We start from the raw sequence: 26891 nt of genomic DNA, 5'->3' as shown, positions 1-26891 counted from the left end.
AAGAATCTCTTAATGGCACTGATAATAGACCATTTATGCATACCACAGTGATATCACACCTTAAAACTCATTTCGCCATCCCCTACGTCAGGGGTAGACCCCTGATAAAGCGAAACGCAAAATGTGCATTGAGGAGGAATGTGGTCTGTATAGATGGTCATTTATTAGTGCTATTCTAGGATTTTCTTTCTTATGTGCTATATGATATATTTTTAAAACTAGGATATTGTGAATATTGCACTATATTGGCACTATGGATGTGCATATGAACTTAGGGGACATCTTTATCATCATGGCTATGTTATCAATATTTTAATATTTTTTTAATGATTAATACAAATGTTATGTTCACAAATTTTGCTGGTCTGTGTATATTATATGAAAGGATACCCATAATTACCATGGGTGTGATATGTTTGAATGGTATATTTCTCTCAATGTAATAAAATACAACCACCAATGGCTTGTCGTGTCTATATCTGAGGATATGTAGTGTATGTCTGCACTGTAATTATATATCTTACATACATATATACAGTTGTATACCCTTCTGAAAATATGTTTATTAGCCTTTGTTACTGATTTTGTCACAGTTGACAAGAACAGCAATGCATAGAGAGAAACGTGCACCACAACGAAACTTGACCAACTCCATTTTAAGTGGGGTCCATCAAGCAGTGGTGGTATTTACTAGTTTGAAGATAACCTTACAAATAATAGCTTATATTCAAAAGTTGTTATTTTCCTGTTATGTATCTTAAGGCACTTTTACATGCAAAAATAATCTTTCAAAGGACTGAAAGATTGAAAAATTTAGGCATCTTTTTGCATACAGTGTTAATGGCCAATAACATTTTATCTTCTTCATTTGCATGTAAAAGGACCTCCAGGAGTTGTTTGCATAGCCCAGTGTGTGTTTAAAGACATGCACAGCTGTACAAACAGCTGCATTGTTCTCCTCTTGGCTGCCAGCAGTTGCATTGTTCTCTCCCAGCCAGTGTAAACATGCTGTGGAGAGAACTTCTTCCAGTCTTTTGAAAGATGAGCAAAATACATTCAAATGGAATGTATTTGCTCAGTCTTTCAGTATCTGAATGATGGATGTATGTGAAGTGAAATCCATACTTTAAATGAAAAGTGCCCAATACCCCTGTTTACATGTAACGATTATTACTCATTTTCAGACGCTTGAAAGAATTCTGAGTGATAATCATTGCGTCTGTTTAAAGAAAAACCATGTATCAGTCAGATTTTTATCACTTTCTGTAAGGGAAGGAATCTAGAATTTGAATCTAGATATATTATTTCCAATAGAGTAGAGCAGAATGATTCTAGAAGTATAGCTAAATTATCTTTCGGCTCAAAGAAGTAGCAGTTCTAAAAGTTAGAGATGTGATATTTACACTTTAGGAAAGGCTTAAGTATTTGATTGAAAAAAACAAGAATTATTGTTTGAGTTCTGTGTTATTATTTACTTCTTGGAAACCATGGAAACTAGAGCGGATTAAAATGCAGTGAGAACTAAAGGAAAGCTTAGTGAAATGTACTCAAGGGCGTTAGTAGCTGCAGTATAGTTTGCTTGTATGGTTTCAAGTATTATTGATTTATTCCTATAAATGATTTGCTGCTGATCCTAACCAAGATCCAACTGAATCTTCTTCGGGGCTTATTACATATTGGGTATCATCACTTTATTTCATGAGCTTACAATTGTGACACATTACAGATAGACACAAGATGTTGATCAATTGTCAAAAGTTAATGATTGCCTTCTCTGACATTGGTAAGCCTTCAATTTAATCAGTTCTTTCACAGCTTTTTATTCAATGTCCTTTTCCAGATTTGTACATCGAGGTCCCAAGGTCACGTTGATCGTTCATGTTGCTATTGGCTTTTAAAGTTGCTGGACTATGTGTCATCTCTAGTTGTTCAGTTGTTTTAGTGTATAAGTAATGTTTATAGATTTTAATATTTTCTCATTATCACTGGCCTTTTTGAATTCTTCCAATGATGTACTTTCTGTATTTCCTGACACAGTACATGGCTGCTAAAAGATACTCAAGAGCTTTCTGTCCATAAAAAAAGCATACTTATATTTACACATTACGGATGATTATTACATTAGCAAAAGTAGTTTTGGGCCAAGGACGATGCAGATTAAAACATGAGTTCACTTCTGCTGAAGCTATTCTTGCATACTAGAATACTAGAATCCATTAACAGCTTAGTTTATAAGAACCTGCTGTGTCTCAACACGTGATGTGGGTGCAGCTGAAGAAGTTATTCTATTTCCACCCTCCCAATATTGTGTTCACTCAGGTTGCTAATTGAGCATAAATCATACCCCAAATCAGTCCACACACACAAGATCCACAACTTGTTGCCACCACCTACCTAATACGTTCTCATTAAGCATACACAGTGATCTGCAGTAGTCAAAAAAGTTAATGCTATGAATTTCTTAAAACATATGTGCTCCAAACTTAAAGTTTTAAGCTTTAATACAAAGAGTAAAATGCTTACAAAACTGCAAAAGAGAGACACAAGAGGACAAAAAATATATGAAGCAGTCACAAAATCTGCCTGTTCCCATCCTTGTTTGCAGTCATCCAAAATATCTGCAGTAGAGATGAGCGAGCATACTTGCTAAGGCTAACTACTCGAGCGAGTAGTGCCTTAGTGAAGTATCTGACGCTCGTCTATAAAGATTCGGCTGTCGGTGCGGGTGACAGGTGAGTTGCGGGAGTGAGCAGGGGGAGCGGGCGGGGGGGAGAGTGGGAGAGAGAGATCTCCCCTCCGTTCCTCCCCTCTCTCCCCGCCCGCCACCAGCAGCCGAATCTTTAGAGACGAGCGGGGAGATACTTGGCTAAGGCACTACTCTCTCTAGTAGTTAGCCTTAGCGAGTATACTCGCTCATCTCTAGTCTACAGCAATTTTTACCTACCTGATGCACACTGTGCACTGCAATCTGAACATGTGACCAGCTCTCACCAATCAGAGAACGGATATAGTGCATTGGTCGTTGAATATTATCAATGCACTATGCACATTAGATAAACTGAAAATTGTGTTGTCAATTTTGGATGTTTGTAAAGGGACATCGAGGGAATGGCAGAGAACAATAACTGCTGGTAACGTACTCCACTCTCCTCTGGTCCTGCTACAGACTTTTATTCCAAAACCAGAGGGTCACTTTAAGGAATGCCACATCTGTACATGCATAGAATAAATAAACCATATCAGCAAACAGTACAAGGAATAGAACTGAGAATATTTTTTATTCAGATTGCCAATCTGCAAGAACAAATTGGAGGAAGAGTGAAGGCTCCCTGCGTGATAGTAAAACTGACCCTGATAGATAATATGGCTGACAGTAGTATCTGTCAGACAGGTTCTGTATCTACTTCTTGTCTTAGAAGGCAGTAAAGCCTGGTACAGAGAGAGATGCCTGGGCAGATTTACTAATACTGACTAACAATCAGACAGTGCAAACTTAGACTCTACAGTCTTAAAATGTACCAGATTTATCACAGCGACTCTGCTGGATGATAAGTCACATTTTTAGACTGTTTAGTCTGACTTTATGGCAACTATTAGCTGGTTTAGTTTCCTGGCAGATTTAGTGCCATAATTTTGGTGGGAAAAAGCCCATTTATATCACGCCCCTTATCTGGAAAGTCACACCCCTTTTTATATGAAGACACGCCTCCTTCTTGGACTTGGTGAATAAAAGTGTCTAAACCTGTCTAAAACATATCATAAATGTGATGCTAGGCATGTAGGACAGTTTTCTTGCATAATTTCTTCCAGAATACTGGCACATTCTCAATAGTAAATCTACTCTGGTAGCTTCATATGCTGTATGGATTCAGGAGCACAGACAAGTGTTACCTATTATCTAAGGTTCCCTTTAAGGAACAATTCTAACAATTGCAATTGAGAGATATAGATCAGAAATAACACAGATGCATCAAGATCTAGTTATATAACAGCTAATGTTCATTTCTTGAGGTTTTAGACCTTATTAGAATTGAATCAATCATATCAATAATATTATATTAATTTTTTATCACATTACATGAGACTACGGTGTATTTCCACATATCAGAACAAGCCTGTAATGAAGATAATTAGAGATGAGCGAGCATACTCGCTAAGGGCAATTGCTCGATAGCGGAGAGCGGGGAGGAACGGAGGGGAGATCTCTCTCTCCCTCTCTCCACTCCACTCCCCCCTGCTCACTGCCGCGACTCACCTGTCGCCCGCGCCAGCAGCCGAACCTTTTCTTCCGAGCCGGGAGATGCTCACTAAGGGCAATGTTTGATCGAGTAATTGTCCTTAGCGAGTATGCTCGCTCATCTCTAATGATAATGCTATTGGCGCTTATGTAATTGTTCAGAGCCTCTCAATGTCCTTTGTTTTATGTAAAACTGATTGACTTTTTGTGTAACGCTTTGTATAATTTTCTGTTTTTACAGTTTTGCCAAGCCACACATGTGGAAATCCTGGACGGCTACAGAATGGCCTGCAACAGGGCTCATCGTTTAATGTAGGGGATAAGGTCCGCTACAGCTGCAATGCAGGGTATATGCTTGAAGGACATGCCTTGCTAACCTGCGTATCAAGCTCCCAGAACAGTGCCTCTTGGGACTTTCCTCTTCCCACCTGTAGAAGTATGTACTTGTATATTTGTCGCTCTGATTTATAAAACACTGTCCTGTCATTTTGCTTAAGCAATTTTTAAGTCAGCAATGTTTTATCTGGAATGACAGTATGTTACTGTATGTTTTCCTGTCCAGCATAAGTTTCACTCAGTGCCTCCTGTCATCACATTCATTTTTAATGGTCTACTCAAGCTGATCTAACTAGTTTGTCTACTGCCAAAACATATTTGCACAAAACATATTCATAGATTTCAGCTCTCTTCATGGATCGGTACATTGGGTTATTTGAACTCTGAATTTTGATATGCAGTATGCTGTTTTTGTGTTTGTTTTTTCGTATTGTAAGCTTTAAAAGGAAAGCTTGTATCCTCATCTAAAGGGAAACTGTTTACCAGAGTTAGTTGTCCTGATAAACCAGGGAGTTAGAAGAACTGTTAGCGATGTTTTGCTATTTAATTACATTCACCCGCCTTTTAGTCATATCAACGCTGTCATGTTCCAACCGTTCTAATGTGCAATTCTACGCTTTGTACTTCCGTTTGTTTTCCTCCAATTAAGCAATTGACAGAAAACATTTTTTCTGTCTGCTTTTTGTCCTCTATGCCATGTCGCTGAATAGCTCACTATAGGACCACTTGTGAATAAAGAATTATGCATTTTCTTTAGATACCATACATTGTAACATCCAATGTGCCTGCTAAGGCTGTAAATGTAAAGTAGGATATAAATATGACAAGATGCCACAATATAACAGTAATAATACTGCAATATCAGGTTTTCTTGCAATGAATGGGTGCAATAGAGCTGTGAATACACATTTTAAAGCAAATGTCAACCACTGGGACTCACAACCCCCCACCATTTCCGCCTCATTTGCCCATGAGGATATTAAGGAAACTGAACTAAGTACTTGTACAACCTGCCTTCACACTACAATGTCTGGGGATTCAGTGTTACTAAAATGTTAGTATCTGAAATTACACCCCTGTTTAGAGACATCAGATCACATGGCAACACTGTGATGGGAAGATTGCAGGCAAACATTTACATCATAAGGCAAAAAAGGACAGGTTTCAGTTCAAGCCCTACTAGTTGAGCATGCCAAGACATACTGTATGTGTCCCAACAAGTTTCCTCTTCTTCTTCTTCTTTCTTCTCCTTCTTTCCTCTTCTTTTTCTTTCTTCTCCTTCTTTCTTCTTTTTCTTCTTTCTTCTCCTTCTTTCTTTTTTTTCTTCTTTCTTCTTCCTTCTTCTTTCTTCTTTCCTCTCTCATCTTCCTTCTTCTTTCCTCTTTCTTCTTCCTTCTTTCTTCCTTCAAAACTGGTATCATTCTATTTATTGTGTTTCTTCATGAATTAAAACATGTATAAACAGTGATTTTATGGAAGCAAAATATCTTACTTTGTAAACAGCATTTTCAAAATGCATGTATATATTTCTTTCTAGCGGATGATGCATGTGGAGGAACGTTAAGAGGCCAAAGCGGAATCATCACAAGTCCTTATTTCCCATCGGAATACAATAACAATGCTGACTGCACATGGACGATCCTTGCAGAGGTTGGAGATACAATTGCTTTGATCTTCACAGACTTTCAGTTAGAAGATGCATATGACTATCTGGAAGTCACAGGAACAGAAGGTACATCTCTCTGGTAGGTGAAAACTTATGTTATACAACTATTGTAGATTGGGAATTCAAAGCTTATAAAACATATACTATTATTACTTAGATTTTGTAAAGTGCACAAAACGTGTTACTTCCAAAAGTCAAAGACATAAGATATGCTCCGATGTATTCCAGAAATAAACATCTTTCAACACTTATTACAGATGTAGCCAAATTTCACCCAACCCAGATAACTTGCTGCATCAAGTTATCTTAATCTAGCACAGCAAAAACTATTGCAAAGCTATTGAAACTGCAAGTCTTTGTCAAGTTAAACTTTGCTACACTTGTACATAGTTTGAAAAGGTGTCCGTAATGTTAGATGTCACCTTTATAAACCCATTGTTTCTGTAATCGGATATGCGTTTTTGTATGGGTTTGTAAGACCTACTGAAGTGACTAACGAGAACTGGTGGTTGACAGACAAGAAGGCTGTAAGCATAACCAAGTGCCCTATGTTGAGAAGCTGCCAGAATACAATACTATAATGCAAGTTTGAAGGGATGTAGTTATTTTCATATGAGAAGACCAAGCTTACTTCCTAAAGTTTAATTATATAATAAAGTTTTAGTAAAAAAAACTTACCTGGCTCTGTACAGCTCTTCAATGAAGCTATAACAGGCACAAGCCTTAATATTCCCACTACTTTGGTAGCTCAGGGGGCCTTCACCATCCATGCTCTCTGCCCAGGCCAGTTCAATTTATTTATCAATTATTTTGCATTTATATCCATTGTATGTGACCTAAAAAGAGTCCCATAAATTAAAAGTTTGTTATGAAGCTCAGCATTTTCTAGCTATGGCCTTGGCAGTCACTTTCAATATAGCTAATATAGAGTGCAAACTGCTCACCTCTAGGACTACAAAGAACCCGTATAGCAGCCACATATGAGATGCAGCCATGCTAGCTTAACTCTCAATAGAAAGGGATGCCTAGATGTAAGGTTGCTTTCATATATGTGGCCTCTATAGGGAGTCAGGTGTGGGCTGGGTTCCCTACCTGGGGATGGCGCACCCAACAACCTTCATATTGCCCTTGCAGTGTTAATTTTTGCTATATATAACATATACTTCCTCCCCTTAACAACCTCAGATAGTAGACACTCAGCATTGCAAGAATTCAAAATTTTTTAGTAAGGTACCTGGTTCTCAATCCAGTCATAGCGAGTCAAGCAATACAAAGAAATCAACGTTAACAAATTTATAAATAAATGTCTACCAACTTGACTATTATCAAATTTACTGAACATGTTTGACTGATATGTTAAACTTCTTTCATGTTAGTATAAATATTCTTTAGCTTATATCATATGCATAGATATATACAAGACAAAGTTGTTTGCTCGTTTAGAGCACTTGGTAAATGTGGAAGGGTAGAAGATCAGACTAAATATAAGAGAACCAGAGAGGACACTTAAAAGAGCTGGAAACGTGAATACCTAGATAAACTGGATACGCATAATTTATTGGAGAGCTGGAGGTGATATATGAGTAATATAGGCAAGAGACATGATACATGAAAAAAGTAAATGCGTAGGTAAGACACATGGGAAAAATGAGGTAGTCAGGGCCTCAAGACTAATATACTGTACATGAGTGCAAACTGTGAAGATAGGTGGAGAGCATTAAACATATTTCATCTTGAAACAACCACATCAGAGAACAACTGAAGGATGTACCGAAAAGCTAGTGGTAATGGGAAATTGCAGGATATAGACTCTGCATCTACAAGAATATAAGATAGTGTGAGAGTAATGGTTTTAGGTGAAGACATAACATATTAAGTGATACATGATGGATGGGGATTCGATGAAAGAGGTATAGGATATGTTACGAACAGGTGAAAAGATGTGTCGTATTTCTGGCACAATAAGATTAATGCAGTTTGAATTCAAATTTAAGTAAGCTTCACTGGCTGAACCAACTAAACATTAGTATTGCCAAAGCACTGGAAAAATGGGGATGAGAGATTGGGGCTGAAAATATGGGGGTTAGAAACACATCTGGGACAGATGGCGTAGAAGTACATGGCATTTTGCTCTCCTCTCAGTCTATGATAGGCAGTAACATATTGTGCTGCTGTTGCCATTGTGTTTGCCTCTTCCTCCACCAGGGTGTAGAGATCCTCTTCTTCCTCAATGGAGCAGAAGTCTGAGAACAAATCAGAAAGTCTCCTGAATTGAATGTCCCTCACTTCTGAGTTTCTGGGGTATCACAACAGGAAGTGGGCTTCATCCCCAAAAGCCTACTGGCCACACTGTTGGCACAGACTGTTCTTCCTGAGCTTGCAATTCTATCTATGTCACCCTGATCCTATGGCCAGTCAGATTATACGTAGATTACGAAAAATGGAAATAGAGTAATTTGGAATATTAACCAAGGAACTCCCTCCCATGTCCATTGGCTATTCCTAAACACTCATCTTATTGTCATACCATACCAGCTAAAACCTGTAAAAGAACAAAAAGCACAAGCATTGATACTTAATATTCACAGTTGTACTTTTCACAAACAGAAGTTGTTTACGTGAGAAGTTTTGTAGGAAACAAGAACAATTATATATTGGAAACTATGGTTATATAAATGATGCAAAACAAGCCAGAAATAGTACAAACAATAGAATAAAAAGAAAAGAATGTTGTTTTCTTTTGTTCTTTATTTCAAACTCATACCTTTAAAGACACTCATCAATTAGTTGCCCATTGTATATCTTTTCAATGAGCCATCATGATAAAGGATGCTGTGACATATTGGGATGAGAATGCTTTTGAATATTTGCACAATGTATATGCGTTATGATAAGATTTTGACATTTTAATTAGAGGATAAAATATGCTCTTACGTTATTAGCACTTATGCCCCTTTTACGTAGGACGATTCTCGTTGAAATGAGCGAGTAACATCACCGCTATTTTTCCATGCTCGTGCAGAATGTTTACACAACTAGATCATCGCTGAGAATTGTTCCCTTCTTGCTCAGTTTTCGCTCAGTGCTTCACATTCCTGATATTATTGTATCTTGACGCCAGCACGAATTCCTGGTGGAGCCAAGATTGACAGGAGGGTGATGCCCCCTGTACCTAATTGGCTGCACAAGTTGTTGGGCACCAGGTCCTGGAAGGGCACTAAAAATTGATAGAAAAGCGATGGAGTGGCTGCCAGCAGTGCAGTACCGCTGTCACAGCTGTAAGTCGCTTCCCCTGACCTGGGCAGCAGGGAGCCCAAAGGCAACCTACTCTGCTTTTCCGGCAGAATGCCTTTTCTTTGGCAGCTGTGAGCAGGGGAATGCCCGTCAAGGACCACACATACAGCCACCGGCACTGAGCTCACAGGCGCCGCTGAGCAGGGAGGCCTGAGGCATCGGCAGGGAGGGAGGTGTGAGGCGGCGGCAGGGTGGCACGCATGGCAGAAATGCAGAGCAAGACACAGGTTAGACGCTGCACTGTACAGAGCTCACAGCCACTGGCCGGGATGGAGGCCTGAGGAGGTGGCAGGGACAGAGCTGTGAGGCAGAGGGCTGGGGCGGCGGCAGGAACGGGGGGGTGAGGTGGCGGGCGGGTGGGAAGCATGGCAAAAATGCCGGGAGGGACTCAGGTGAGATGCTGCACTGTGTGGATCTATTTCTGCCTGCTGTGGAGGGTTAGCCTGATGGTTACTATACTTCTTAGGCTTACATTATGACATGTAAATGCTGGCATGTTACAGCGGTAACATGGCAGCATTTACGGGTAATAATGTAAGCCTAAGAAGTATTGTAACCCTCAGGCTAACCCTCCACAGCAGGCAGAAATAGAACCACCGCCTGCTAGGACCTTCCTGCCTTTACCCTATCGGGAGCTAGGGGTGCGAGAGGGGCGTTCTTCCTTTCAAACCCCTAGCTTCCGGTGGTGTCAAGGTACAATAATACCTCGATTATAGCTCACTATTCTTTGTTTCAGTGATTTTTGAGCGCCAATAGTTATGTGTAAATGGGCCTTTAAAACTATGGTGTGGACCGGTTTCTCTATATGCACACACCTTACTTTCAGGTTACCGTACACACAAAAGGCTACTTTAAATGTTTTGTGGCCTTGAACAACTTTTAGATGTAAAACAAAGGATTAGAGACTCTGCGGCAGCGTACATCTAGGTGACCCAAGTGTGTGTTATCTGCTGAATTGCCTTTTTTTCTGCTCAAGTCAGATCTCCCTTGGTAAAACTTTCATGTTTTTTGACTTGAGAAAGCCTGAAAATGAAAGAACATTGGTCTTTAAGTCATTCTGAACAATAGCTATGCATCACTTTAAAGGTTTTGTTCTGTTTCTTCCAGTTGACTGGAAGATATAAATAAAGCTAATATGCAGAGGGTATGGCAGGTGATAATTATATGGCCTTAGGCAGGCACTGTCATTGCACAGTCTAGTGAATTATAATGATACATAGTGTAGAGATTATCACATTCCCCAATTATTGCACTTGAAATGTGCATCCTTCATAAAGAAATAATCTAGATAACATACACGGTGTGAACACCAACAGATATGAACCTGCTAAATATAGGCTCAAATCCCGAAGGCATTTTCTATTCTAAGTCACAATGCAAGTATATCATAACAGCAAGGGTATGACAAAGAGGAAATCTGTTGTAAAATTAAAGATATATTTGTGTGTATGTGTTTTAATCATGGATTTTACTACGAAGTATTAACGCTAATATCTAAAAGTAAGTATAGCTATTTTGTGTTGCATTAATTCATTTGATATGCAGGTAGCTTGATATATAAAAATTTGGTTCAAGTAAAGTACTTGATTTCCATTTAACCCTTCTTCTCAGGTGATCATGGTGGAGCACTAATGTCACCACAATTTTCCGCTATGAACCTATTATTATGATAGGTTCATCACGGAAAATCGCGGCATTGTGTTACCCCTGTGCGGATTATTGCTGCGGGTAATGCAGTGAAATTGCCCTTGGACAGGAGGCCTAAGGAAATGATCCGAATGGTTACAATAGTGAATGGAATATCACTCTTGGATAGAAAGCCTTCTTGTATAAATATATTAGTAAGCACGGTATATCATAAGCATATAAAAACAGCAAGGTAGAAAAGTGTTGTCAGCGGTACTCCAAATGAATCCACACCGTGGGAACGCGATCAATATAGGTGCATGCTCCTCAAATCAAGGCCTCGGACTCCTTGGTCCTCCATAAATCATCCAGAATCAGCAAATAGATGCAGCACTCAGGAGTTCAATCCAGGAGAAGCAGTTCAAAAGTTGTTGACTTAATTTTACTCAATTAAAATGCATGCGACGTTTCGACCATGAGGGAGGTCTTTGTCAAGCATACATACATACATAGATCACACACCACATATAAGTATACAAACAGAATACCTGTGATCCAATCACAATACACCACACCCCTAATAGTTTAATTCTTCTCATTGGCGTGGCAGATCCCATAGCAGGTGGGGCTATATTAGACATAATAGCAGCACATGTGTATACCTAGATTAGGCTGCATGGCAGTCCGGCATGGTATAGTTATATGTGGTGTGTGATTTATGTATGTATACTTGACAAAGACCTCCCTCACGGTCGAAACGTTGCAAGCATATACAAACAGGCACTTAGGCACAAAATAACCTTGTAGATGTGATACCTATTAATGACTAACAAAGTGATGTTAACAGTGCAAGCTTTCGGGGCTAGTTGGACCTCTTCATCAGGCTAGCATCCACTGGCTAACACTTTAGCGCACTTTTTTCTTAACACCTTAAGGAACAGGCTGTTTTGTACCTAAAGGACCAGACACTTTTTAGGGATTTTTACTGCCCTATTCTTTTTCCTCTAGCTACCAAAATTATTTTTGCATTTTTAATGACTTTTTTTCCACCCGTTTTTTAGTTTTATTGGGGGTTAAAAGCTAAAATAAAATGATTTCTTTATCATTTCGAGTTATTTTTTAAATTTAAATATTTACGCTAAAATAAAGTATGGTAATGGGTTCCTCATTTTGTTTTAGACATTTTGACATATAATATGTATGGTTTTGGATTACAGGGCGCTTATAGCGACGGTTTTGGTTGGCGTCGGCTTTGGGTTACTTTCTTTTCTTATGTATATATTGTTGTTTTATTCTGTAATTTTGTTTTACTTATCTATGTAATTGTGTTTTTTACTATCTATGTCCCCCATGACGTCATACAAGACCTCTGGGGGACATTCATATGTTCTTTGGTTTTTTTTAATTGGATACTTTCCCACTGTAGCTGGGGCATCCATAGGAGCCCCAGTTATAAGAGAAAACAACCCCTGAAGTGACATTAGTCACTGGCAGAGCTGGTCAGGGTCCAGTATACCCTGTAGCTCTGCTGTAGTATGACCCTGTAGCTCTGCTGTAACATGGAATCCCGGCGGTCACATGACCCTCAGGCTCCCGTGGAGGAAGACACACTTCCACTTTCACTTTGAGTACATATCGCTCATTGAGCGATGTGTATTGAAGAAAGGAGGAGGCAGAAAGGGTTAAAACCCACTTCTCCCTTCTCCTCCGAGTTATTAGCTGTGACTAACAGCTGACAACCCATCCTGCTTCTGATTTATTACAGAAGCAGGAGTCTTTAATCCCCGCCATAATTTTACATACGGCTGGGCTTAAAGCCCGGTACCAGTTGCCGTATATTACAGTGCTTGGTCCTAAATGGGTTAAAACAGGCATTATTACATCTTAATTGGACAATTCATTAACAATATCACATCATTATCAGCCAAAGTCAATGCTTACACTTTTTAATTGGAAAGTTAAATAACTACACATGGTACACCATAGGGTGATATAGCAACAGGCTAAGTGGATGCACAATACGTACACCAAAATGTTGTCTCACCTCTTTCAGTTGTGAATAGGCATTTAAGTTAATGCAGGTTAATTTAAGTATGGAAATGGACAAGATGAGACGTCCAAGAGGTACTACCAGATAGAACTCAAAGGCTTCCAATCAAATAAAGTCTTTTATTTTCAAATTTGTGAGTCACATTGACCCCTGCATTAGGTCACATAAAACACAGTAGACGAAGACTATATATTGACATAAAGTCTATCTATCTATCTATCTATCTCATATCTATCTATCTATCTATCTATCTATCTCATATCTGTCTATCTATCTATCTCATATCTATCTATCCATCTCATATCTATCTATCCATTTCATATCTATCATCTATCTATCTCATATCTATCTATCTATCTATCTATCTATCTATCTATTTATCTATCTATCTCATATCTATCTATCTATCTATCTATTTATCTATCTATCACATATCTATCTATCTACCTATAATATGTGTGTGCTTGTTGGGATGTACTACTTTTGGGTTACTCTCTATCAACTAAAATCTGCAGTAAGGGCTCAGTCACACAGGCGTTTTTACATGCATTTTTCCATGCGTCAAAAAATTTGCACTTGATAGAACCAATGCTTTTCAATGGCAGTGGTCACATATGCGAATTTGACATGTGGAAAAGTGCTTGCGGCGAAAATGATAGGACACTGGTTCGCAGAACACATGTAACTGCGGCAAACCGGTGTTTTATGTATGTGAAACCCGTGGATGTGCACAATGGGGCCAGCTGCAGCAGCATCGACCCCATTGAGAACATATACTGAACATCGCGATCCTCATGAATTCATGAATGGGTGAGTGCTGCCTCTGATTGGCTGAGCGCAGGGACCAATCAGAGGCAGCTCTCAGCTGTCATTCAAAAGCGGGGAGCTGCCTTTGATTGGTCAGAGTGCTCAGCCAATCAGAGACAGCCCATTCAGCAGGCTAGGATTTTAAATCCCCGCCTGCTGAATACTACTCAGAGCAGTTCAGGAGAGGAGCTGGCTGCATGTGGCTGAGCCCCGGCAGCTGCAGAGAGGTGAGCATACATTTTTTTTTACACATTTTTGGATTGATTTTCAGGGAAGAGCTTATATTCGAAGCCCTTCCACGAAAAATCACTGCAGTGCTTGCCGGCAGCCCATTGCTTTCAATGGAGCCAGCTGTATTCCCTGCTCCATTGAATTCAATTGGAGAACATCGCACTCCTCTACCACAGCTGTGACGGCAACTGTCACAGCCGCAGCAGGGGATAGCAGGCAGCGCTCTTTTTGAGCGTCAAAACGCCAGTGTGACCGAGCCCTCAGTTGAAAACCTTTCTGTCCTGTTTTGGTAGCTCGATCCAATGCATTATACACTCTTCTTGCCCTTTTTCACATTACACTGTAGCATTAGCATACTGTACCACCCAAATATGTATGATGTGAAGAGTCACTTTTAGTATTATCTATGCATGTTTGTATAGTGCATGTTTATTATAAGCATGACTACATTTGTTGTGGACATACCAGTTTCTACAGAAGCTAGAGACACCTATTCCGTGGTAGATGCCCCTTATTTTAGGGAAGGGGGCTGCTGGGGACTTCCTTCTAGCTATCGCAGCTCTGTTGTAGGTTATGCTTTGAACCATCCATCATTTAACACAGAGGTACTAAATGTTGCATTTACCTTGCTGTAAAGTCTGTAAAATGTAGTAACTTTTAGTTCAAAGACTTGAAAACATAAAAGATTGTTTTTGAGAATATTATTTTTCACTTTTGTTTTACTTTTTTATAATGACTACTTGCAACTTGAAAACATGGGTGAATATCAAAATATGCACATGGCACTTTAGTCTAAATAAAAATACATTGCATGCCTACATAGACCGCTTTGTAGCTAATAAATGTCCTTTAGTGTCTGGGGAAAATTGGTCTGGAAATGAATGCATTTATTCTTTTTTCTAAATGGAAAAAAGGAAAGAAATATGAGAATCCGCATAAAAACAAAGCACCCGTACTATTACAAGACAGATCTCATCTCTTTCTCTTACCGTACGTGAATTCTTTTATGTTTCTGGCTCTGGGATGGGTTGGACAAATGTAGTGAAAATTGGAAAGCTATGAATCATTCATACCTGATAAACAGCACTTCTATATTTACACGTCTTCATATCCTCTTAGTCTACTCTGTGAATATATAGTATGGTTACATAAAGCCTATAGTCAACAAATATGAAGAGACAAATGTTTCCGTACTTTCCAGTCTTGTCATTGACACAATGATTCCAAAGACAATTGTATCAGGTGCTTCCATATTCGCAGCAATTCATAATTGTAATTAATTTCCTTTGTCTAATGAAGTGCTTTCTTTGAGGAAACACTTGCCATTGGAAGAATTTGAGAATAAAAGCTTAAATACCAAAGGTTTAAGTGGCATATTGTTGTATCATTATACTGATTTGTAGACCATTTTAACTGTTCCAGCTTTGTAAGTTGGGTTGTTACAAAGCGAACTTTTTTGCTATTATTATATGATTTATGTTTACTAATGAGAATAGTTTCCTGCTCGGGGCTAATGAAAGTTTGCAGGAATAATTAACACAGTAATTACTAGTTACTCTTTTTCTTAGCATAGCACACTGTAATGGTATGCCTGCCTTAGCGTAAGTGAAATAAGTTACAAATCATGATTTACTGAGAGCGATTAACAAGGCAAGCGTTTCCTTGACCGGCTGGTCAACTAATGACTGATTAATGGAAGCCTTTGTTTAGTTCACAAAGCATCGGGGTTTTGTTATAGTATTTTTCTGCTGCTACAATTAAGTTTAGAAGCAAAACACGTATTCTCACATAATAGGGCTGAAAAAAAACTTAAGTCCATTCAGTTCAGCCTATTATTATACAATGTTGATCCAGAGGAAGGCAAAAAATAACATGAAGTCGAAGCCAATTTTTCCTTATTTTAGGGGAATAAAACTCATTTCCGACTCCAAATTTGGCACTTGGTATAAATCTCTGGATCAACACTGATCTCCAGTAATCTAGTGCCAAGGTCCCCAACTCCAGTCCTCAGGGACCACCAACAGACCATGTTTTCAGGATCTCCTATAGTAAGAACATCTGTGCCAATGTCTGAGGCACTGATAATAATTACATCACCTGTGCAATACTGAGGAAATACAGAAAACATGACCTGTTGGCGGTCCCTGAGGACTGGAGTTGGGGAACACTGATCTAGTGGATGTAACATATTACTCCAGTGTTGAGAACAAACTAAAAACATGGATTTCAAGAATAATATTAGAATGTATTGTCCCATTTAATGAAATAAATGGACAAGTCATCTTCACATTAATGATAAAGACGTGTTTGCTCTCGTGGGTCTACTCATAGTCTTTAGTATTTTTTATCAAGCCTAGTGATTAGTTTTTAAATTCCTGGCAGCATAGTCAGTGTTGGTCACTGATAAATATGATTCTGGCCTGCCCCATAGCATTATTTTAGCCAGCAGCTATGTTAACTGATGTAGTTCAACACAGGGAATAAGTGGCTGTCAGTCAAGGACTGGACTGGGTAGGATTCCTACTGTTGAATCTTCAACCATCAAGGGTGCAAAGACTGTCCCTATACTCATTGAGTTAACAATTTCAGCTGCCTTGTCATACAAGTATAACACTACAATATTCTACAGAAACATTAACAATATTCTATATTCTGCCATAGTTTTCACTGTATGGGATAAATTTGACCAGACTCTCTTTTAGGTCTTGACTGCAAAAAATGTGTCTACTCTTCACACAAATGGTTTCAACAGCATCTGAGCAAGGAGATATACTGTAACAGCATAAGGATCTTTTCTCAGAACTGAACGCAGTCTACCATGTTTTACTGATCGACCTTTTGTAAGCAACATGCAAAAAGGTCAGGCATAATGGTTCAAATGTAAAATAGACTAAACATAACTGAGACATCTGAATGTTCCCAGCTGCCGAGAACTTCATTGCTAGGTACAGCCAAAACCATATTTATGGCATTGTGCCAGGGAAAACAATGAAGAAGAAGAATCTATTACTATGTTTTTTTAGATTAGCCTCACATGCTATAAAAACAAATTTAAAGCTATCAAACAGACATGAGGTACAGTTTTCATATGGTACAATTTTGTATAATTTCAAGCCAAATGAGTTAAATGGGTTTTCTCTATAAATGCCATTGATGACCTATTCTGAGGATAGGTCATTAATAGTGATGAGCGAGCATACTCGCTAAGGGCAATTGCTCGAGTGAGCATTGCCCTTAGCGAGTACCTGCGTGCTTGAGAGAAAAGGTTCGGGTGCCAGCAGTGGGCAGGGAGCTGTGGGAGGGGGGAGGAACGGAGGGGAGATCTCTCTCTCCCTCTCTTCCCCCCGCTCCCTCCTGCTCACTGCCGCTACTCACCGCTCCCCCGCGCTCGCACCCGAACCTTTTCTCTCGAGTGGGCAGTTACTCGCTAAGTGCAATGCTCGCTCGAGCAATTGCCCTTAGCAAGTATGCTCGCTCATCTCTAGTCATTAATAGTTGATCGTCTGGCGTCTACTACTCGGGCTTGGCCAATCAGCTGATCGAGTGCCTGCTGTCAGCACTGCAATACATAAAGGTTGGAGCAGAAGCAGTTGACTTAAACACCTGTGTAGTGGCAAGCAATTGTAATTTTAGGTGCAATCATGATTTTTAATGAAACTTGGACCTGCAATCATGAGCGCTGGCCACTACACAAGAGGTGGAGCCAATCGCTTCAGCTCCAACACCCGTGTATTGCGCTGCTGACAGTGGGCAGCCGATCACTTAATCTGAGTGGCAGACCCTAGACAATCAACTAATGATGACTTATTGAAGGATAGGTCATCAATAGTATTTCCCTGGAAAACTCCTTGAATTACCCGAGAAATGTAAAATTGTTTATTCTATAATACTGTTAAATTTTAGCTTTCTTCTGGACAAGATTAATTGAATCATATTTCTCATAGCTGCCAGATTCTGTCTCTGTGAGTGGTCCTGCATATTGCAGTGTTTTTTTTAGGGTTTTTGCTTTGCTTGTATCTCTTGCATGCCTTCTGGCTCGTTTGGTACATGAATCCTCTACATCAGATTAATAATTATAAGGAATTAGAATAAGTAGTAAGATTTTGCTATGTGATAGATATATTCTTGTCAAGATGCCATCACAGTTCCTTTAACTTTTAGATTGGATTTTCCAAACTAATAGCTCCATTCCTCAAGTGCAAGGCCTGCCAAAAAAACAAATTGAAATATGCTTTGTGAGCGATAACAAGAGAAGAGCCATTATCCCTGGACGATATGGAGCGCGCACAGGCCTGTTCCAAATTACATTACAAATAAAAGTTTTACACTACTGTCCCAGGTGTCAGGATCCCTCAGAGGAATCCACATAAATCGAAAGGATGGAGAATAATAAATAAAAACACAGCAGAATGCTTCACTTTTACAGAAGAGAAACTGCTGCCCTTTATCTGTTTCAAGATTCTATCTGTTTACTTTATTGATTCACGACATTTCACACGGTGTTCTGCAAGTCTCTCAAGAAGAAAGAGTAACAGGTCACCTTGAGGAGACACGAGCGTTCAGAGCCCCTGTCTGTCTGCACTAAAGTGGATATGACAACAAAGTCTGCATTTTAATTTCTAGATGTGTTACCTAATATAATGAGACCCTACGCATGATGGCATGGAAAGTCTCAGACCTCCCGGAAGGTGCACAGTAGAGTCGTCATGGCAACACTAGGAAACATGTTTGTTACTTATGTGTTAATTAGAAAAATCCTTCAATACAGTCAAAAATCATTTACAACATGTTTCTAACGCTCTTCATTACAGGGACTCGTTATTAAAATTATTGCAGAAAAGCTTATCTGTTCTTTATATTCAGGTTTCATTTATTATTTGCCTTGCCTGCTTTCTCAAGAGAGACACATTTACAGTTTCCAGAAAGGCAATGAGATCTAATTGTGCTGTTTATATTCCCTTCCCGACACTTATTAGCAATGTGTACCCATTTTGACACCATCATGACCATAATGACACCAATAATGCTAGATAGTCATCTTCGCTTCGCAATTAGTTCTTCACTTTGATATCAATATTATTATGCATAGGGTTAATGAAGTTATCACTTTTAGATATTACAGACATTTGCCCCTTCTCATGGGAAATCCCACTAAGCACCTTAAGCACACATTTTAATAAAGCATACTTGGAGAGTGTTCTCATAAGGTCGTGAGAGTCTGTCGGGCTGAAAACAGCTCTGTCATCGAACCCTCAAACAGAAATGAGGGGAACAATTGACTGTCATTAGTGAAGCGGACACCACTTTGGTGTGCGTTTTAGTGTTTCCATTTGTTTCTGTTATACGTGGAGTATAGAATAATATAGATGACTATGCTGTTCTATATTCCAAATATAACAGAAATGAATGGAAACACTGAAACGCACACCAAAGTGGTGTCCACTTCACTAATGACAGTCAATGGTTCTATTCATCTCCATTTGGGGTTCCGTCATAGTGCTGTTTTTGGCCCAACGGAATCCCACAACCTTATGAAAAAACGCTGTAGGAATGCTCCCTTGCTAAAAATCCTGGACCATTCAGGTGGTCCTTTGGCTTGTGTATAGCGGTCAGCTGACCACAATGTGTAATATATCTGGTGTTGTCAGCTCTATTGATGGATGTGACCACTGTAGTAAGACTTGCTCATAGAGTATGTTTGGGGTAGTAGACATATACGTACTTAGCCATTGTCCCTTTATTAGGAGCCAAGGATCCACTGAACAACTTTTATGCTATCAGTATTTACTATTATTTTCCCATGATACCGTTTAATCCTTGAGAACCCCTTTTATTTAAATTATGCCGGTTGTCAGTTGAGGTCAAGCTGTGATTTCCTGTAGGAAGAGGGGGTCAGAGAGCTGATGCAAACCATCTGGACACAAAGCTGTCTTCTATAGTTGTTCAGAAGCAACAAAGTTTAAAATGCTGAAAAATTAAAAGAAAAAAACCCTGAAATGTTGTAAGTAATGGAGACTATGAGTTTTTTCCCCCATTTTTAAGTACTTTTGCCAGCTTCAGGATTTGTAAGTGAAAAAACATAAAACACTGGTTTGTATTAAATACTCTCCCTACGGGCTCAGTCAGACAAGCAAATTTTTCACACATTATAGGCCCGGGAAAAAAAAAATTGCACAACGCGTGTAGAAGAAATCATGTAACTGGGTGCATTGGAACTCACATGTCCTATCGTTTGCAGTTACAAATTTTATTTGCATATAAAAAATGCACATGTGACCGCTTTCATTGGAAAGCATTGGTTCTTATAAATGCGAATCACAAATGCGTCTCACATGCGTGCACAAAAACGCAGATTTTTTGCAACACCAAATTCCAGATCCAGATGTTTGCTTTGGGTAAATACAGAATTATGAAACACACTTCAAACATTGTGTTTTTGTAGTGGTGTTTTCTTTACACTTTTGGTGCATTTTATTAGGTCAATGGTGTTTTTTCAATGTTGCAGCATGCACTGTGTATTGCATTTTTTCTGGTGTTTTCCATCAAGCATTTCTGTAGGAAAAAAAGATGAAAACACCTGTACAAAACACAAGCATTGTCAAGAAATGCATGTAATTTTTCCGAGGCTTTTTGCCTCAAAAAAACGCAAGAAACAAAAAATACTATGTGAAGGTAGCCTTATTCTGTAAAAGAGAGTCTTCCATAATTTTACCATAATCGTCTTGTAAAAGCAAGCAAGCACCAACAAAATAGTCCCATCTAAGCATACATTTTTTGCCCCAACAAATGCAGCTATACTCATATATTTTATTATTAAAAGGTAATTGCACTTGGGGTGTGGGGATTGTTAACCCATTTAGGACCAGGCGCCGTAAATATACGGCGCCTGGTCCTAGGCTTGAAGCCCAGCCGTATGTAAAATTACGGCGAGAATTTAAGCCTCCTGCCTCTGCAATTAATAAGAGGCAGGACTGTTTGTCAGCTGTTAGTAACAGCTGATAACCCAGAGGAGAAGGCAGGAGGGGTTTTTAGCCCTTTCTGCCTTTTCCTTCCCCAAGTACACAGTGCTCAATGAGCACTGTGTACTAAAAAATCACGTGACCAATGGGATTTCCTGCTACAGCAGAGCTTCAGGGTCCCAGCAGACCCTGATCAGCTCTGCCAGTGACTAATGTCACTACAGGGGTTGTTTTCCCCTGTAACTGGGGCTTCTATGGGTGCGCCTCCTATGGATGCCCCAGCTATAGTGGGAAAGTGTCAAATAAAAAAAACTTACATGATGTCTTGGGGGACATAGATAGTAAAAAACATCATTACATAAATAAGTAAAACAATATTACAGCATAAAACAACAATATATACATAAGAAAGAAAATAACCCAAAGCTGACGCCAACCAAAACTGTCGCTATAAGCGCCCTGTAATCCCAAACCATACATATTATATATCAAAACATCTGAAACAAAATGAGGAATCCATTTCCATACAGTGTTTTAGTGTAAATATACTAATATTAAAGAAAAATTGAAACGTTAAAAAAATCTTTTTTTTAGCTTTTTACCCCCAATAAAACTAAAAAACAGGGGGAAAAAAGTCAGTGAAAAAGATATTTAAAAAATAGCCCTATATGTCATAGAAAAAAATGCTGCAAAAATAATTTTGATAGCCAAAGGAAAAAAAATAGGGCAGTAAAACCGCCACATGGGTAAAATCTCTAAAACGTGTCTGGTCCTTAAGGTACAAAATAGCCTGGTCCTTAAGGGGTTAAAGGGCCACCATGGTGAAAACATATTTTTCCATGTCTGCTTCTTCATCTGATTGCCTGTCACACTCTGGGGGTGTCCTCTGTGTAGTGCAGTCACTTTCATGCAGTGCAGCCCACTGTCTGATGCTTATCAGGCACCATCTTGATGGTGGGATATTTTGCATTTACTTTCAATCAATCCCATGATATGTAGGCATAGCATTATACCATTTTTACCTGCAAGGGGGGGCACTTCAATTATCAGTACCTCTTATAGTCACCTAAATAAGTAACAATTACATAAATATACAGTCAGAACAGAAGCTGTGTGATCATCATCAGTAACTGTGACAGAAGTGCCGTGTCCCCATGCAGGCAGTTTCAGTGGGAGATCCATGTAACAGCATCACAAGACTGAGAAAATAACTAGAAAATAAATACATAACCCCAAGTAGATCGGAGCTGGTCAGAATTGAGATCACATGACCATCAGAGAAGAATGAGGCCAAGAGATTCAGACAGAAAGAGATAACTAACCAGGGTAACACTAGCCGAAATATATATACTGGGGGATAGCTACATAGTGAATGAATAGAAAAAACCACCAGAGCGGCCCTTTAAGCTGTATAAATGGTTCACTCTACATTCTCCTCAGTGTGCAGAACTGCAGATTATACTTTCTCTTCCTGTATTGAAAATGTTTAAAAGATAGTAAAAGTAAGGAGCAATACAGGAGAGATGGTACACATTTACAGAACATTCTTATAAATTCAGCCGGCATTTATTATACTAAAGTCTAGCCCACACTGCATCCTATTTCATGTATTGATTTCAAGGGGGAGGTATCGCACAGAATGTACCATCATCCATCTGAGTACAGCAAAGAAATAAATCTCATTTTAATCCGCTTAGAAATGAATGCTAAACCACAGTCTGAGATCAATCTTTACAATTTTATGTATCATAACATTGTATCACCTCCCTCCTAGTGCAGAATTTTCCTCGTGTATTACAGTATCTTGCAACCTACAGGGTTTATGGATCTAAACAGCTGGTTTGTATTCAATTTATTGGCTTCTGACATGGGAGAAGTCTCAGGAGAACTTAGGTTACGTTCACACATACAGTTGAGCCCCATTCAAAATGGATAACAAATTTGCATATGAAACTTGGTAGAACTATTCCAACATAACTCTACTTTTGCTATTTTATCTGAATTAGTAGAACATTGCTAAAATGCAATTATGCTAAAATTCTTAACTATAGAAAATGGTTTTCTTTGATGTTCGAGCAATTTGTAAGTGCTGACCTGCTTGACCGTTCCAAAACACAATCATCTATTGCTCAGAATGCATTACTAATAGGTTTGAAAGTGAGGAGACTTAATGAAACATGCTGTGAAACATCCTTTTATATATGCCAAACAGCTATAACATTAAACTATCTGTCTAATGCCACCAAAATAGCTCTAACGTGTCAAAAAATGGACCCTTGAAGGTATCTTGTGGTATCTGCCACCAAAACATTAGCACAGATCTTTTAAGCTCTTTAGGTTTTGGAGCCTCCATAATTTGGATTTATTATACCCATAAGATATGGAGCCTTCATGGATCAAACTTGTTTTTCCAGCTGATTCCACAGATGCTTGACAACATTGAGATCTTGGGAATTCGACAGCCAGGTCAACACCCTGAACTTTTTGTCATGTTCTACAAATCATTCCTGAACATTTTTTGCAGTGTAGCATGGAATATTATGCTGCTGAAGAGCAACTGCCTTTAGGTAATACCATTGCCAGAATTACTTGGTCCATAACAATGTTTAGGTAGCTGGTACATGTCAGAATAATATCTACATGAATGCCAGGATCCAAGGTTTTCTAGCAGAACATTGCCCAGAGCACCACACTGCTTCGGCTGGGTAGTCTTCTTCTCATAATGCTTCTTAGTTCTATCTTTTGCACAGGCAAGCCACACACATGCACACAGCCGTCAACATGAAAATATGAATTATCAGATTATCAGTTGGTCTTCTTCCATTGCTCCATGGTTCAGTTCTGATGCTCACATGGACATTGTAACACATTATGTTAGGCTGAAGGAAGAAAATGTCCATCAGGTTCAGCCTGTTTGCATTCCCCCTTGTTGATCCAGAGGAAGGCAAAGAGACATAGAAAACCACAATGAGACAGAAGCCAACGTAGCCCATTTGGGGGGAAAAAATCCTTCCCAACTCCATAATGGTAGTTATAATAATCCCTGGTACATGATATCAGTGGAGGAATAGGGGTCAGCATGGGCTCTTTCACCAGTCTACAGTTATGTACCATGTGCAACGAGCTGTGGAGTGCAGTATGTTCTGACACCTATTTTATCATAACCAGCATTATCATTTTCAGCTATTTTTGCTACAATAGCTCTTCTTTGGAATTGAACCAGACAGACTACCCTTCACTCCCCCACGACTCTGTCTCTTATTGATCAGTTGTCATTCCTTGGACCATTTTTGGTAGGTAGTAACCACTGCATGCTTGGAACACCCCACAAAAATGTCTATCTTGAAAATGCTTTGACCCAGTTGTCTAACCATCCCAATTTGACTCTTGTCAAAGTTGCTCAGATGCTCAAACTTGCTCATTTTTCTTGTTTCCAATTACATCAACTTCAAGTCCTGACTGTTCACCTGGTGCCTAATATATCCCACCCCTGACATGTATCATTGCAACAAGATAATCAGTCTTATTCATTTCACTTCACAATGGTTTTAATGTTAAGGCCAATCAGTCTATACAGTATTTCATTAGCATATTGGAGGTAGAAGATAATATAGGGAAATGAAAATAGTTGGAGGGTATTATTAAAGAGATTAAAGCAATTCCACTTGGAAAAGGCCACTATTGAGGAACTTCATAAAAAATATCTGCTTTCAGAATGACTTGTCATGCACAGTTAGTCTGTGAAGGTCATATTTCTGAATAACAATTCTATGCGTTCAAAACAAAATCACAGGCAAATGGCAGATTGTTCTCTGCCTTGATATATGACTTGGGCAGGACTTCAATTGATGAGGTAAAGAAGCTTTTTGTAGATCCATCTTAACCAGTACTTGATCATGCACATCTGTCATTTGTCACAAACCTCTTTCCAAGAATATAAACTACTGCACTCAACAACAACCAACTTATCCCAGTGTCTTTCTTCCTGCCAGAATCTGTCATGCTCTTTTATGTCACCAAAAGACACTGATGTCACCAGAAAATAGTCAGAAGTTTATACCCACCTAAAATATTTATCATTAAACTAGTAGAACGCTCGTCCCAGGATGACGACTGCAATCTATATATACAATAAGTTTACAAAAGTATTGGGATACCAATCAATCCTATGCTGTCATGTAAAGGGGATATGTAAATCTGATGTTTTATCATTAGCTATCAGGGTCTCTCTGTTTGTGCGTTCCTCTTCACTATTTATATTTAGGGACATATCATGATTTCACAGGACTTAAAGGGGTTGTCTCGCGAAAGCAAGTGGGGTTAAGCACTTCTGTATGGCCATATTAATGCACATTGTAATATACATCGTGCATTAAATATGAGCCATACAGAAGTTATTCACTTACCTTCCATGCGCTGGCGTCCCCGTCTTCATGGCTCCGTCTAATTTCAGCGTCTAATCTCCCGATTAGACGCGCTTGCGCAGAAGGGTCTTCTCCCATCTGTTCGGTTCGGCACGAGCGGCATTCTGGCTCCGCCCCCTTGTATGCGTCATCGCGTAGCTCCGCCCCCATCACATGTGCCGATTCCAGCCTCCTGATTGGCTGGATTCGGCACACGACGGGGCGGAGCTACGCAATGATGTGTAGAAGGGGCGGAGCCAGAATGCCGCTCGTGCCGGACTGAACAGATGAGAGAAGACCCTTCTGCGCAAGCGCGTCTAATCGGGAGATTAGACGCTGAAATTAGACGGAGCCATGAAGACGGGGACGCCAGCGCATGGAAGGTAAGTGAATAACTTCTGTATGGCTCATATTTAATGCACGATGTATATTACAAAGTGCATTAATATGGCCATACAGAAGTACTTAACCCCACTTGCTTTCACGAGACAACCCCTTTAAGTTCAGAATTTGTTGAATCAAAATTTTACCACTTCGGGAAACTGTCTTTGTCGAGCCTTAGCAGAAAATTGATTAAAAAATGTACACTTTACAATGTAGGCTTGTGTGGTTGATTGAGAGAGATAGCTTTGCTCTGCTTGCGTGAATGCAGATAATGTGAGGCATGAAGTTTGTTGTAGATGCTATGGTGATGATGAGTGTAAGGCAAAGCGTTTAGTAATACATAATGCATACATGTAAAGGCAGAGCTGTTTTGATAAGAAACCACACCACATCAGACTAAGATGTGTATATGTATTTAATTTTTACAAAAGCCTCAAAATTTGGTCCATGACTTGCGCGAAATGTTTGTGAATTTTAGACCAGTACATGTCAAGAAGGGGTGTGGTCTTCCAGATATATTCATGTATAAATTATACCAGAAATCTACTCTAACTGCTAGCTGGCGTAGATTCCTATGCAGATGCACAGAGAAGCCGAGAGGCATTCACCTCTTCATGTACTAGGCGCATCATGTGTTTATGGCTATAATATTAGGAGCGGTGTATGAAATGTCAGTCTTTATAAATCTCTTCCCTAGTGTTTGCCTTTTTATGTTCATATTCAGTTAATATCTATCTATCTCATATCTATTTATCTATCTCATATTGTTACGACCGCTGGGCGCGCTAAAGTGTCAGGCCTCAGCACAGACACAAACGTGTCCTATTTAAAACCGCAATCACACAGAGTATTGCACTTACAAACTGCACCTCTCCAGGCAAGATGGAAGGAGTCCTGT

General features: G+C 39.3%; 1 protein-coding gene across 1 annotated transcript in view; it reads left to right on the top strand.

Annotated features, from left to right (window-relative positions):
• The window catches only part of CSMD2 (CUB and Sushi multiple domains 2), a 948969-nt gene that overhangs the window by 387602 nt on the left and 534476 nt on the right, over nucleotides 1-26891 (top strand). Inside the window, exons 4-5 of the mRNA XM_066586981.1 lie at nucleotides 4479-4673; nucleotides 6111-6318. Of these exons, the coding sequence (XP_066443078.1) occupies nucleotides 4479-4673; nucleotides 6111-6318 (403 nt within the window). The remainder of the gene's footprint in view (nucleotides 1-4478; nucleotides 4674-6110; nucleotides 6319-26891) is intronic.

Source organism: Eleutherodactylus coqui, chromosome 1, assembly GCF_035609145.1.
Source record: "Eleutherodactylus coqui strain aEleCoq1 chromosome 1, aEleCoq1.hap1, whole genome shotgun sequence".
Lineage (NCBI taxonomy): Eukaryota > Metazoa > Chordata > Amphibia > Anura > Eleutherodactylidae > Eleutherodactylus > Eleutherodactylus coqui.
The sequence above is the reverse complement of the archived record's forward strand: the minus strand, read 5'-3'. Positions and strand labels throughout refer to the sequence as shown.